At 43.7% G+C, this 15,231-nt stretch overlaps 1 protein-coding gene across 1 annotated transcript in view; it reads right to left on the reverse strand.

The window, feature by feature from the left end:
- Positions 1–2,179: 2,179 nt before the first annotated feature.
- The window catches only part of STAC (SH3 and cysteine rich domain), a 114,396-nt gene continuing 101,344 nt past the window's right edge, over positions 2,180–15,231 (reverse strand). Inside the window, exon 11 of the mRNA XM_010835534.1 lies at positions 2,180–3,570. Within this exon, the coding sequence (XP_010833836.1) occupies positions 3,472–3,570 (99 nt within the window). The 3' untranslated portion in view covers positions 2,180–3,471. The remainder of the gene's footprint in view (positions 3,571–15,231) is intronic.

Raw genomic sequence — 15,231 nt, forward strand, 5'->3', positions numbered from 1 at the left:
TGAGTGGCCTATCAACAAAAACCTTCTTCAGAACTGGGAATGAGCCTTCCCAGCAACACGGGACAAAATGGCCATGAAACGCCCCCCAAAGTATGGTCGGATTTATGACCACAAGGGGGCCATGTCAGCTATAAATTGGCACTTACCAAGAGCACTGCCAACAACTGACAACAAAGGTGTTTGCCATCTGCCTCTATGGAGACTGAGCCCCACGCTGCTATAGCTGTCGACCTTCAGCGACCCCTGACGGAGTGCAGGGTGGAGGGAGCACTCTGTGCTCCAGGGAGTCTGGTGGGACAGCTCTTTAGATAGTTGGATGTTTTTAGGGACAGATTTTATGATCTCAATCCTGGCATCTCCTCGCATCTAGAGAAGCACTAAATCCCTTCATGGTGACATCAGACCCTCAAGACTAACAAAAAACCTTTTGTAAAATGAGTGCTTCATGGTATTGAACTCCCCCTTCACCAAAACCTTATATATTGACTCTCCCCCACTGCCGCTTTGGAGCAGTCTCTCAGAGCTATCCGAGAGGCTGCCTCCCAGGCTGCAGTCATCATTTTGTCCCAAATAAGACTTAACTCACAACTCTCAAGTTGTACATCTTTTTTTAGTTGACACTGCCAATACTTGATGTTTGCAAAAACTTATGGGCCACATTGTGCAGAAAGTTTTTTCCTCCTTTCTAACGCTGGCTTCAGGGACGAAGTCCCCATTCCAGTTATCTGTATGTGTATAACAAATCACTCCCAAATCTAATGACTTAAAAACATCTTTATCTTGTTCATAAATCTTACATTTGGGCAGAGCTCAGCCTGATGACTGCCGCTCTGGGTTGTCTGGGTTGTTTGCTGCTGCAGTAATGCGTGGCCTCACACTGGGTTTCTTCGGGATCATGGCCTCAGAGTAGATCAACTTACACAGTGGCTCAGGGTTCCCAGGGGTAGAGATCCAAGAGATCAAGGCAGAAGCTTCAGGGACTTTTCTGACCTAGCCATGGTTGTCACGCAGGATCACTTCTGCTGCATTCTGTTGGTCACAGAAGACCAGCCCTGATTCAGTGTGGGAGGGGAACTACACAAAGGCAAGACTATCAGGAAGCAGACATCAACCATGAATATTTATTGGAAGAATAGATGCTGAGGCTGATGCTCTAATACTTTGGCCACCTGATACGAAGAACTGACTCATGAGAAAAGACCCTGGTGCTCCTTGGAAGAAAAGCTATGACCAACGTAGATAGAATGTTAAAAAGCAGAGACATTACTTTGCCAACAAAGGTCCATCTAGTCAAAGCTATGGTTTTTCCAGGAGTCATGTATGGATGTGAGAATTGGACTATAAAGAAAGCTAAGCACCAAAGAATTGATGCTTTTGAACTGTGGTGTTGGAGACTGAACACCACAGAGAGTGCTGAGTCCCTTGGACTGCAAGGAGATCCAACCAGTCCATCCAAAAGGAAATCAGTCCTGAATATTCATTGGAAGGACTGATGCTGAAGCTGAAAACCCCAATACTTTGGCCACCTGATAACAAAGAACTCACTCATTGGAAAAGACCCTGATGCTGGGAAAGACTGAAGGTGGGAGGAGAAGGGGACAATAGAGGATGAGATGGTTGGCTGGTACCACCAATTTGATGGACATGAGTTTGAGTAAGCTCCGGGAGTTGGTGATGGACAGGGAAGCCTGGCGTGCTGCAGTCCATGGGGTCACAAAGAGTCGGACACGACTGAGTGACTGAACTGAACTGAGGATGTGACAAAACTGTACCCCAAAGCTTCAGTGGATGTTCCACTAGAAAGAAGAGATCAGGACACATGTTTTCTGTGCTCCTTCCAGCCACTGTGTTGTCTTTATTAGATGGGATTAAGAGGCAGAGAGCATTTGTATTTATTCCCTTCAATGGACTGGCAGTCACGTTATCCGCCCTGGCTCTTGAAGAATCCGTCTTGACTCTGCACACTCAGTTTTCACATTGTATCAGAGACGGAGGACACTCTGGATGCTGGCTTTGAAATGAGAGTAAGGCATCCAAACTACTGTGGAAGCAGCAGCCATCCTGTCTCAGCTCCTAACTTCACACTGAGCGGTGAAAAAAGAAATGAATGGAGACAGACGGTGCTTTGGTTTGGGAAATAACGTTTACATGCACAGGATGCATCCACTTAAGTCTTTTAAAAACCAATTGTTCTAATGACTTTATTGCTCTATAACAAAATAAACCAAACTGACATTGATTCCAAGGTCGCTGAACCGAAGTTTAACTGTATTAATAAGATGCGAGTCTGAATGCTAGTAGGAGGCTGGAGGAGGAAGGCATCACAGTATATTGTGTTCTTGTAAACAGTGGTACATACAGAGTAAGAGGGACTCCTCTAGTTGATGCTAAATAGGACCAAGGGCCTCTGCTTGCAGAGGGATGAAGCATTATGGATTACATTCCATTTTACATCTGCTGGGGCAAAATATCCTGCCCTAAAGAAGAATGGATTCCAATCTGGCTACTTTTCTCCTAAGATGCTGTTTCTGTTTCTTCTCCATGATTCCGGTTCCCTGGAAGGTGGGCTCAGCCTCCAAAAGGGAGTCCTACGGGATGGCAGGAGGGGGAACTTCCCCCAATACAGAAGATGTCAAATGAAGATGAAGCTCTCACAGACTTTCTGCACATTCACGTCCCCAGCTCCATCTCCTCGGGGAAAGGATTTCATCATCGAAAGGAAGGGGCTGCATAGCATCAATAAATAAGAGCTCTCTGCCCTACCTTCCCCCGCTTGACCCAGCATCTCCATGCTTCATAGCCTACATCCGGTAATGAGTGGCAGGAGCGACTGCCTGACGGCAGTTCCGGGGCAGATCCGGTCTTCAAGTTGCTGCCACATCAGCTTAGCCTGCATACCTTAACACACACCACCAGGATGTACGCTGAGGACAGAAATTTGGCTGGATTGTAAAGTGGCAGTGGGGGTCTGTGGGGAGCACTGGCATGTTAGGGGTTAGGGAGTAGGGCTTCCTGCTGCTCTGCAGAAAGACTGCAGGGCTCTCACATGTGACGATGCTGACTGGTGGGAACTGGGGACAAAGGTCTGGAACCAGAATCACACTTGGCTATGTGGATCCGAGCCTCACCCTGAGGCCACCCCACAGACTGGAGCGCCCTCCAGAGGGTTAACTTACACCACATGGAGAGGGAGGGAGCCGAGTTCTGGGGACAACAGTGGTTACCACCTGCTGGGTACTGCACTTGGCTCCACAAGCCGAAGCTCTCAGCCTCACCCCCACCTTGGGCAGCCTGGACGTGCTGTGCCATGGGCTCCCTGCCTTGAGGCTGTTCCCCTACAGTCTCAGACCCTTGAGTCTCGTCTCACTGTTTCCTGGGTAGCTGGTCAGCACGGCAGCTCCTCTGGGTTAACACAGTGTGAGATGAGGCATCACCCCAGGGCTTGCCGACTTCAAAAGGAGGGGCCAGCAATCAGATGTTTTCTAGAACATCGAGGGGGACCAGGCCTCTCTTCTTTCCACTGAGCACTCTGATAAAGCCGTCTTGTTCTTCTTCAGAAGCCACACAGATCTGAATAAAAGGAAGGAGAAAAAAAGACACGTGTGAAAAGGAAAGAAGCCAGAACCCGCGGCTTGTATCACTGCTGGCTGAGGTCAGCCGACACCAAATTGGAAAAGAGGGACTGGTTTAGGGAAATTGTGGCTTGGACAGAAAAATATTTGATAAGAAATTAGGTACCACCCTGGGTTTGGAACTAGATCCAGGCATGCAATGTTTTCTGAGATTCAGCTTTATGAGTGAGGATCAGTAAAGCAGGACTGGAGGTGATGATTCTGTGTTCCCTTCTCAAGTGTCCCTGTTGAGAGACCCCAGAAGGACGGAATAACGTTTAGCACAGAGCCTAGCATGCGCCACTCACTGAGTCTTGATGCATTATTTTACAATCCAAAATAACAGCCACCACTTAGAGGGCTCCTGTCATATACCCGGAAGTTTATACGTAAAATATCAGGAAGTCAAAGGAAGTGATTTCATTCCTTGTCCCAAACAAACAGACTCTAATATCTTGCATACTTTGGGGCTTCCCAGGCGGCACAGTGGCAATGAATCTGCTTGCTAATGCATGAGACACAAGAGATGTGGGTTTCATCCCTGGGTTGGGAAGATCCCCTGGAGAAGGAAATGGCAACCCACTCCAGTATTCTTGCCTGGAGAATCCCATGGACAGAGGAGCCTGGCAAGCTACACTCCATGGAGTTGCAAAGAGTTGGACGTGACTGAGCACACACACACTCATTTTGTGTATATTTCAGAGCAGGATTGCTTACACTAGACTTTAAAAGGAGGTGGTTAATATCCACTTGGGTACTTTGTCATTCACCCTTTACATGACATTGAAGGGCATGGAAGGGCTTCCCTTGTGGCTCAACTGGTAGAGTCTGCCTGCAATGCAGGAGACCTGGGTTCAATTCCTGGGTTGGGAAGATCCCCTGGAGAAGGGAATAGCTACCCACTCTAGTATTCTGGCCTGGAGAATTCCCTGGACTGTATAGTCCATGGGGTCACAGAGTTGGACACAACTGACTTTCAAATGGAATGGAAGGGTGGGTATGTTCCAGCTGTAAGTGAGAAGTGGTTTCAAAGAGCTGTTACTGTGTTGTGAGTTTCTCCTGTTGAACTTGCTCCCAAGGGTGGTGGGTTGTGTCTTAGGCTGAATTCCCTAGGAACAGAGCTTGAGATAAGAATCCTTGCACAAGTGACCTGCCGTGGGAGTGCTCTGGGGAGGTGGGAAGTGAGGGAAACAGGATAGGGCAGGAGACGGAGCTGGAAAGCTTATGGGCTCAGCTGGACGTGAACCTCAGCCTGATCCTACAGCAACCTCCAGAGTTTTAACTGTGTCATTGACTCCCTTAGAAGCAAGGGGTCTGGCAATTTGGACCACATGTTGATATAGATATCACTGTTGAGTGAGAAGCATAACCTCTCTGGGGGATTCGCTGGAGAAAGGGCAGCTATGAGTTGTTAGTCATTGACATGGCAACTAGAAGATGGTGCCCCCATCTAGTGAAGGAGATGCAGACAGGGCTTCAACAGAAACCAACAGAGTGGGCTCTTCTTTGACACAGAATAAGGAGATTTATAGTTACATATCAGGATACTTAGAGAGCTTGATGTGTGACTCCTGATGCTGGGGGCACACCATGGACTGGTGCCAGCTTCATGTTTCAAAAATCTCCTACCTGTGGGTTAAGTGCCCTACTTGGCTCCATCCAATGTTGGGCCTATCTGGCTAAAGTCCTACAGTCTAACTCACTTCTGAGAGCACATATGCTAATAAGGTTTCCTCTTGCATTGCCTTCAAGCTAGTGTGTGCGTACATGCTCAGTCACTTCAGTCCTGTGTTAGACTCTTTGCAGCCCTATGGACCGTAGCCTGCCAGGCTCTTCTATCCATGGTATTTTCCTGGCAAGAATACTGGAGTGGGTTGCCCTGCCTTCCTCCAGGGGATGTTCCCAACCCAGGGATCGAACCCATGTCTCCTGCATCTTGGGCACTGCAGGTGGATTCTTTACCTCTGAGCCACTTGGGCAGTCCTGCCTCCACGCTCGTCAACATTTAAATATGCTGCCACTTACAGCAGATGGACAGTCATTTTATTTCAAAACATTTCTTGCCTAGAACTCTTGAATTCAGTCTTCCTCTCAAAATACCTGGGAAAAGATAGGGAATTGGAGTTGGAGAAGAAGTGTTGAAATACTGAACACTCAGACTGACAACCATTCCAGAAGCTGAAATTTCTCTAAGACCTTTGGAGGGGAGCTCAACTGATGACAGGAGCAAGTTGTGCTGCTGGACTACGGATAAATCTACCAGACTAAAAGATGCCACAGACATGCTTGGCTGACATCAACAGTCATCACTGCCCTCTTCCCACGCAGCAGAGTGGGGACTTTTGTTCTGCTGTTCATCTGTAGCCTGCAGGACTCAGATAAATCCTAATTGGTCCAAATGTGTTTCTGTCCTCTGTGCCAGCGATTCTCCTCGTGGTTCCCATGGGACTCGCTCTAGCCAATGAAACAGGAAGGACTATCTGCTTGGAAACTTCTGGGAAGATTTGTTTTTTTCTTGTAAGAAATGCACTGGGAAGAAAAATCTCTTTCTTCGGGCAAGGATTCTTGGAGGGCCTGCAACCCTCTGTGACCACTAGGGGAGGTGGCTAGCATTTCAACATTAGCATAACAGAGGGATGGAGGAATCCAGATCCTTGATTCTGGGATCAAACTGCTGAATTACAAATCCAAGAACTGCCCTGTATCCAGATCTCTTATTATCCTAGTAAAACACCTTTGGAAGTCGCCTCAATCGGAGTTTTGCAACTTGAGATATGTATTGGTTTACTACTGCTGTCCTAACAAATGACCATGAACTCAGTGGCTTTCAACAACACAATCCAATATGTATACCTATAGCTGACTCACTTTGTGGTACAGTAGAAATTAAGACAATGTTGTAAAGCAACTATACTCCAATAAAAATTAATTTAAAAAATAAAAAATATCAGGGCTACCGGAACAAAACAGAACACCCCAACAGTCTGGTGTCACAGCTTTCTAAGTCCTATATCTGGTGGGCTTGGCTAATTTTCTCTGCTCTGGGCTTCACAAGGCCAATGTCAAGGAGTCGGCAGGTCCTATTCCCCCTTCTTCCCTCCCGTTTCTCTACGAGAGAATCCCGTCCCAGGCTCATTTAGGTTGTTGCTGCATTTAGTTACTTGCAGTTGTGGGCCTGAGGTCCCGATTTCCTTGCTGGCTGCCAGCCCGGGTCACTCTCAGTTTCTAGAGGCCACTTGAACTCCCTGACTTGAGGCCCCTTCCTACATCTTCATCCAGCAAGGGCGGGCTGAGTCCTTCCCACACTTAATCTCTCTCTGACCTACCCTTCTGCCTCATCTCTCTTCTACCCTCTTTTGCTGCATCTCTCTGGCTCCCGGAAGCTACGTTTCACTGCCTTTAAGGGCCCAAGTGATTAGATTTGGCCAATTTAGACAGTCCAGGCTACCCCCTGCCACAGGGTCCATAACCTGCGACATAATCACGTCTGCCAAGTTGCTTTTGCACATGAAACAAATCTAGATTGGTTTCCTGTGGTTGCTGTAACAAATTACAGTAAGTCCCCTAAATGCAAACCAGTTCCATTCCAACCCGTCTGTAAGTCCAAGTTGTTCATAAGTCCAACAAAGTTAGCCAAGTTACCCAACTAACACAGTCAGTTATATAGTACTATACTGTAAAAGGTTTATAATATTGGGTTAGGTAAAATGTACCTTCAGTTTTTAAGTAAAAATAAAAGACAGTTTTCATTTTCACCAAGAACTTTATTGAACAACATATTCACCATTTTGTTCCACTACCGTCTACCTCCATCCTTCCAAAACTTTTTATCTTTTTGAGCAAAGAACTATTCCAGGTGCCTTTTACAGTCTTTCCATGAACTGAACTTTTTATCCATTACGAGAATCTTATAAAGACTGAAATAAATAGACATCTGAAGGCGCGGTGTCTTGTGAACACAGCAGATGAATCATAACTTTCCAGCCAAGCTGCAACAGTTTTTACCTGGTTATCAAAGAAATATGCAGTCTTGCATTATCCTGTTGGGAGACTGAGTTTTCTGTTGACTAATTTCAGATGCTTTTCATCGAGTGCTGCTTTCATTTAGTCTAACCGGGAGCAGTACTTGGACTTAATTGTTTCTTTTTCTTGGAGGAGCTCATAGCAGAGGAGTCTCTTCCAACCCACCATATACAAACCATCACCTTCTTTGAATGAAGAGCAGCCTTAGGTGTGGTTGGTGGTGGTTCACTATCTCTTCCATTCTACATTATTGTACAGTATCCACTTCACTGCCCATCACAATTTGTTAATGGGACGTTTTTGTTACTTTTAAGAAGAGAATTGTATGTGGAAATATGGTCAAGGAGGTTTCTTTCACTTAACTTATGTGGAACCCAAAATTCAAAGTGATGAACATCACCAAGCTGGTGCAAATGATTTTCAATGCTCGATTTGGATATTTTGTGTAGGTTGGCTATCTCCCAAGTGGTGTAACATTGACTGTTCTCAATTAGTGTCTCGATCTGATCACTATCAAGTGCAACTGGTCTACCATCGTCTAGCGAGGTATCTCTGGGACAAAACTTTGCAAAGCACTTTTGGAGCTTTTGATCAGTCACAGCATCTTCTCCATACAGTGCACACATCTTTTTTTGCATTTCAGTTGTGTTTTTATCTTCCTTGAAATAATAAAGCATAATATGCTGATAATGTTGCTTTTTACTTCCATCTTCAATATGAAAATGCTACACAAAAATTCACCAATTTTGATTTTTTTAAAAAAATGCATGCTGACATGACAGATGTCACACTATACAATCTAACAAAATTGTTTTGAATGAAGTTAAAGACAACTAAGCACTACTAGACCCAACTTATGAAAAAAACAAAAGGAACTTTTGGGCCAACCCAATACTTCCCATGCAAATAACACATAAAAAAAGAAACACAAAAAATAAAGAGGACATTTTTACAGGACAGTACCTTGAAAAGTACAGCAGTACAGTACAACAGCTGGCACTGAGTAAACAGGCAAGAGGAGTTATTGACTAGAGGAGGGAGAGAAGGTGGGAGATGGTAGAGCTGCAGGATCCTCAGCAATAGAGAATGGAGGGCAAGCTGTAATTTCACTCACACCTGACCTTGCTGGCAAAGGTTCTGGTTCCTTGCTGGATTCAATTCTATCTACCCTCTTGAAAAAAATGATCCAGCGGTGTCTGGGAAGTAGTTCTTTTTTCCTCATCATAGATGACACAGTAGCACTGGACTGCACTCTGCACAGCTGCTTCACTTCATGGACCATTCTATGTTCGGGTCCTGCATGTCAAAAGCTAACAGTGCCTCCTCAGATAAAGCAAGCCCCCTTGTCACGTCCTGTGGCGGGAGGTCCTCCGGGGCCTCAGCAGTGTCAGCTACATCACCACTGCTTTTACACGTGTTTCTGGACATCCTGGGTTTGAAATAAAGATACTGTCTTACTGTACTCTATACAGTACTGCACGTAGAGTACACAAATGCACAGCCGCTTGTCGAGGATGCACGCACAGACGATGCACACCAGACACGTGAACTAGTAACTACGTGACTGGACATGTGAACGCACGTTCACATCTTTGAAAGTTTGCAACTTCAAGGTTCCTATGGAGGGGACTTACTGTGCCACGAATTTGGTAAACTAAAACAACACAAATTTATTTTCTTGCAGTTCTGGAGAGCAGAGTCCCCAGATCAGGGTGCTTGCAGGGCTGTGGTCTCTCCAGAGGCTCTAAGTGAGAATCTATTTCCTTGCCTTCAGCTTCTTGAGACCACCTGCATTCCTTGGCTTATGGTCCCTTCCTTTATCTTTGAGGCCAGCAGCACAGCATCTTCAAATTCCTCTTTCTTCCTCTCTCTCTACTTCCATTGTCATCTCCTCTGACTCTGACCCTCCTGTCTCTTATAAGACCCCCTGTGATTACATTAGGTTTACCTGAATAACCTACATCTCAAGATCCTTAACTTAAAGAAAACCTGCTGCAGAGGAAAGAGGGCTGATTGAGGAGAAAACAGTATGGGGGAAAAAACACTAAATTAAAATCAATGTCAGGAGTGATCGAAGTCTGAATAAAAACTTCAGAAAACTGAAATGAAGTGGGGGACTATCTTGAAACATTCTCCTAAGAAGAAGTGAAGTGATAAGTGGGAAGCAATAGAGAGATTAAAACCATAAGGACAAAACTGTAAAACAGATGATTCAACTGAAGAGTTATTAAGCTCCTGAAGGAAGAAGCATTACAATTAAAAGGCAAATGACAAACTGAGGGAAATGTTGGCCACGTATGGCAGATCAGGTGTCAATAGTTTTAAGGGAGAAAAGTTTTTCAGTAGCATAAGAAAGTACATAAACAGATTATTCATAAAGAAATACAGGGGCTTCTCTGGTGGTCCAGTGGTTAGAAACCTGCCTTGCAAAGCAGGGGACATTGGTTGAATCTCTAGTCTGAGATGATTCCACATGCTGCTGGACAACTAAGCCTGTGTACCCCAACTACTGAACGCATGCTCCAGAGCCTGCAAACCGCAGCTACTGAGTCTATGTGCCACAGCTACTGAAGCCTGAGCGCCCCGGAATCTGTGCTCCGCAACAAGAGAAGCCACTGCAATGAGAAGCCCAACTAGAAGCCTGCAACTAGAGAGCAGCCACCACATAGCAACAAAGACCCATCACAGCCAAAAATAAAAATAAATACATTCTTTTTAAAAAAGAAATACAAATGCCCAATACATACATGATAAATTTCAACTTCCCTAACCATCCAGGAATTAAGGATTAACATGAACTATTACTCACTTCTAAAAATGACAGATATTGTTTGTATGCTACACAAATATATAATAAACAGTAATACTCAGTTCTGGCAAGGATGTGGTAACCTGAATGTTCTCATAAATAGCTGATGTGGGTGTAAACTGGCATAAACTTCTGGGAGGCAGTATGTATCAAGAACTGGAAAAATGGTTTTCTGGTTTTCCTGTAAATTCTAAAGTATTTTCTAAAGAAGGAGTCAGAGTTATGGAGAAAAAAAACTTTTTAGAGGTGTTCATTGCAGTTATCCATAATAGTTTTTTAAAAATTCTGAATATCCAGTCACAGAGGAATACTAAATACTTTATGTACATCTTGTACAGCTGGCAAACTTTTTCTGTAAAGGACTAAATAGTAAATATTTGGAGGCCTTGTGGTCTCCACTGCAATGACTCAACTTAGCTGCTGCTGTATGAAAGCAGCCATAAGCAATGCGTAATGAATGAATGCAGCAGTGTTCTCATAAACTTGTTTTAAAAACAGGGCCAGTCTGATGCAACCTTTGATCTATATGATGATATGTTATATAATTGCTAAAACCTGTGTTTTGATAAACATTTAATAACTAAGTTAATAAAAGTTGGGAAACTAAATAGAATATGATATCAAAATAAGAAAAGTTTGGTGGGAAATAACACAAAGGTATTTATGTTGATCATTGCTTGATGGTTGAACTACCTTGATCTTGGTTTTCTTCTTTATAATTTTGGGGGGTATTTTCCAAATTTTCTCCACAATAAATGCATTTCAGTTTTATAATCTAAAAATGATTTATCCATTAAAATGATTTCATAGAACATAAGAATCAATTAAAATAGTTCTCCAGGGATGATGGAATCATGGATTAATTAAAAAATAGTTTTATGGTATTTAAGTTGATCTCATAAAGATAGTTTTTAAATTTCAAAAATGAGGAAAACATACTTTTGTGTCAGTGCAAACTCTAGATATGTTCTCGACAAAAGGATAACTTAATTCTATTTGTAGCAAAAGTTCTGTGGAAACAATAATGTAATAATTGTAAGACAAATGAACCCCAGAGGCAGAAATGTGATTTAATCACAGAGATGTGTTACATTTGTTTTCAGAATCAAATTTCTTCTATTTCCCTGCTAATGACCGTTTGTCTCTTTATATTTTTAGACTTATAAATAGCATGCTATTTTCTGATGTTTGCTGCTGTTGTTTTAGTTGCTAAAGTTGCATCTGACTCTTTTGGGACCCCATAGCCTGTCAGACTCCTCTGTCCATGAAATTTCCTAGGCAAGAAGAATACTGGAGTGGGTTGCCATTTCCTCTTCCAAGGGATCTTCTTGCTCCAGGGATTGAACCTGCATCTCTTGCACTGCAGGCAGGTTCTTCACCCCTGAGCAACCAGGGAAGCTTTCTGATGTTTATTAGGTGATTTCTCGGGAGGCCTTGGCCGCTGCAGATGGATGTCCCATTTAGGCAGCAAGGGTAATGACTCTGCTCAGCACTGATCCGTGGTGGCCGGGCACTGTGCTGGCACTTCACCCAGGTGATAGACGTGACTCTCATCTCCATGCCGAGAGGCAGACACTGCTGTGCCGATCTTACAGATGAGAACACTGACATTCAGAGGTGATTTTTGCCAAAATCACACAGGATATAGACCATTTCTGTATGACACTGGAATCTGTGCTTTTGCTACTACAGTGAACTCCCCTCAATCAATAAGCAAGTTTCAAACTTTTACACCTAAAATAGTTTAAGACACTAAAGTGGAGATAAATTTAAATTTTTTCTCAATAATTGATTTTTTTAAAATGTAATTTTCTTTCAGGGGGCTGATATTTCCAAAAATTGCTTGCCACATTGATGACAGAGACTGAAAACAGAGAGTCTGTGTAGAAGCAAAGAGACCTCAGTGCATTTTGCTGATGCAAAATGCTGGAAATAAAAATGCCTTCAGTTGTCACAGAACTACTAGAGGACACAAAAGTGAGAAATGGAAATGAAGGTCATTCTCGAATTTTAGCTTTGATAGAACACTCAGGAAGTCTGTAAAAAAAGACTAATTCCCTGCCTTTGCCCTGAAGGTTTCTGCTTTGGCAGATCTGGGGTGGAGTCAGAAATCAGCATTTTCAACAAGCTCCCAGGTTATTCTGATTCAGATGGTGCAAAGGCCACCCCTTAGAAATATCAGGCTAGACAACTATCAGAGGTTATAGAACTTTCCTACAATTATGGGTAGATCCATGTGGTTTCAGATTCAAGCTGAAATGCTGTGCTGGGTCTTGAAGATGTCTCATTAAAGATGCTAGGTGGTTTGTCTCTCCCCTGCCCCAGCAGGTTGTCAGCTCAACCATGAGAGTGGAAGACACATATATGAGCTCATCTCCGGAAAAAAATTGGGGGTTGGGGGGATATGGTCCAGAGATTGGCGGAAGTCATTGACTGAGCAGCTGTTCCACTTCTGGAAATTGATCAACTTAAGCACATTGTAACTTGCCTTCTGGTTGTTTTCTTGCCATTCCCTTCTCCAGGGGATTTTCCCAACCTGGGTCTCCTGCATTTCAGGCAGATTCTTTACTCTCTGAGCTACCAGGGAAGCTCTATTTATATTTTAGTAACATAAAATAATGTTTAATGTCAAATGGGGAAGCACAAGATTATTCTGAGAAGAAAAATCAAACAAGCTAGCAAAATTACATAATAATGCTTTGCCAATAAAGACGAACATCCTTCCTGGATGTATTTCATTCAGAAGACTTTCCAGATTTTGTAACAGGAAGGATACAGTTGAGTAATCTTGGAGAAGTTTGAGACATTGACATGGAATCCAGACAGGAAATGTGACCATTTGCTTTGTGGGGTGTGTATGGCGTTAGAGATGGGGTCTCAGTCTGATGTGGGTGATTCCATTGTCTGGAATCAAGAGTGACTCACTAAGGCTTCTGTGGCTTCTGTATGAGCAAGAATTTGTTCTCAAGGGTCCTTCTGGTCCTAGGATGCTTGTCTTCCCTGGGAATTGACTATGCAAAAGGCACTTTGCATTCTGAGTTTGTTCATCATCCAGGGCACATGGCTCAGTGGAAGGCATTGACTTGAAGCTTGCAGGTCTATCTTTAAGTTCCAGCCTGGCCACATGCCAGGTTTTTGCCCCTGAGCAAGGCACATCACCTCTATGAGCCATTGTTTCCTCATTTATAGGGCATGTGTAAAACTTCAACAAATAAAATATATTGGGTTGGCCAAAAGGTTTGTTGGATTTTTTTCTATATGATGGCTCTAGTAGCATTTAGTTGTCTTTAACTTCATTTGAAACAATTTTTTTAGATTGTATTGTGACATCTATCATATCAGCATGCATTTAAAAAAACTTATCAAAATTAGTGAGTTTTTGTGTAGTTATTTTAATATTGAAGACAGAAGGAAGAAGCGACATTTTTATTATGCTTTATTATTTCAAGAAAGGTAAAAATGCAACTGAAGCAAAAAAAGATTTGTGCAGTGTATGGAGAAGGTGCTGTGACTGGTCAAATGTGTCAAAAGTGATTTGAGAAGTTTAATGCGAGAGATTTCACGCTGGAGGATGCTCCACAGTTAAGGTAGTGGAACAAAATGGTGAATACATTGTTCAATAAAGTTTTTGGGGAAAATGAAAAATATGTCTTTTATTTTTACTTAAAAACCAAAGGAAATCTGTAGCCAACCCAACAGGTATATAAGCTTTGTAAGTATTATATAAGCTATATGTTTGGTTCGGAGAAGGCAATGGCACCCCACTCCAGTACTCTTGCCTGGAAAATCCCATGGATGGAGGAGCCTGGTAAGCTGCAGTCCATGGGGTTGCTAGGAGTCGGACACGACTGAGCGACTTCACTTTCACTTTTCACTTTCATGCATTGGAGAAGGAAATGGCAACCCACTCGTGTTCTTGCCTGGAGAATCCCAGGGACGGGGGAGCCTGGTGGGCTGCTGTCTCTAGGGTTGCACAGAGTCGGACACGACTGAAGTGATTTAGCATAGCATAGCATATGTTTGGTTCCCAGGGAAGGCAACTGAGCTTCCTAACATTTTGGTTTTGCGTGTTTAGATCCTGCTACACTAATATCAGGCTTCCCTGGTGGCTCAGATGGTAAAGAATCCGCCTACAATGTGGGAGACCTGGGTTCTATCCCTGGGTTGGGACGATCCCCTGGAGAAGGGAAAGGCAACCCACTCCAGTATTCTTGCCTGCAGAAGTCCATGAGGTCGCAAAGAGTCAGGCATGATTGAGCGATTAAAACACACACACACACACACACACACACACACACACACACAATATCACTGGACTAAGAATATGTTTTCTCAAAGTGAATACACTCACTTGACTCTACTCATTCAGATTTATTGCTATTTGTCAAATTGCGGGGAGCCGGTGAGGCATTCTGCTCATGACAAAGGTCATGAGGAAGGAGGCTCGGCATACGCAAAGGCGGGATCGAGCCTCAGGAGTCCCCCCAGATATTCTCAAGCATTTTCCCCCCAAAAACCAGAGTCTGCCTACTTTATTGCTTTGTGCTCTCACCTCTGACTTTACTGAGGACTGTCCCCTACCACCATCTCGCTCTCTCTGTCAAAGAGTTAACTTACAGCTCCAATTAATAAAGTTCCTGGGCAATTAGGAGTGTTTAAATCCAAACCCCTCAGATGGCTCTCTAACTCGCCTGACAAGTTTACCCGGACTCCTGCAGCTATGCATACGATTGTTTACAGTCTCCTAGCCTCCAGAGGCACGGGAAGCTTAAGATATTCAAATAGCTT

This window comes from Bison bison, unplaced genomic scaffold, assembly GCF_000754665.1.
Source record: "Bison bison bison isolate TAMUID 2011002044 unplaced genomic scaffold, Bison_UMD1.0 scf7180017864043, whole genome shotgun sequence".
NCBI classification, from domain to species: domain Eukaryota; kingdom Metazoa; phylum Chordata; class Mammalia; order Artiodactyla; family Bovidae; genus Bison; species Bison bison.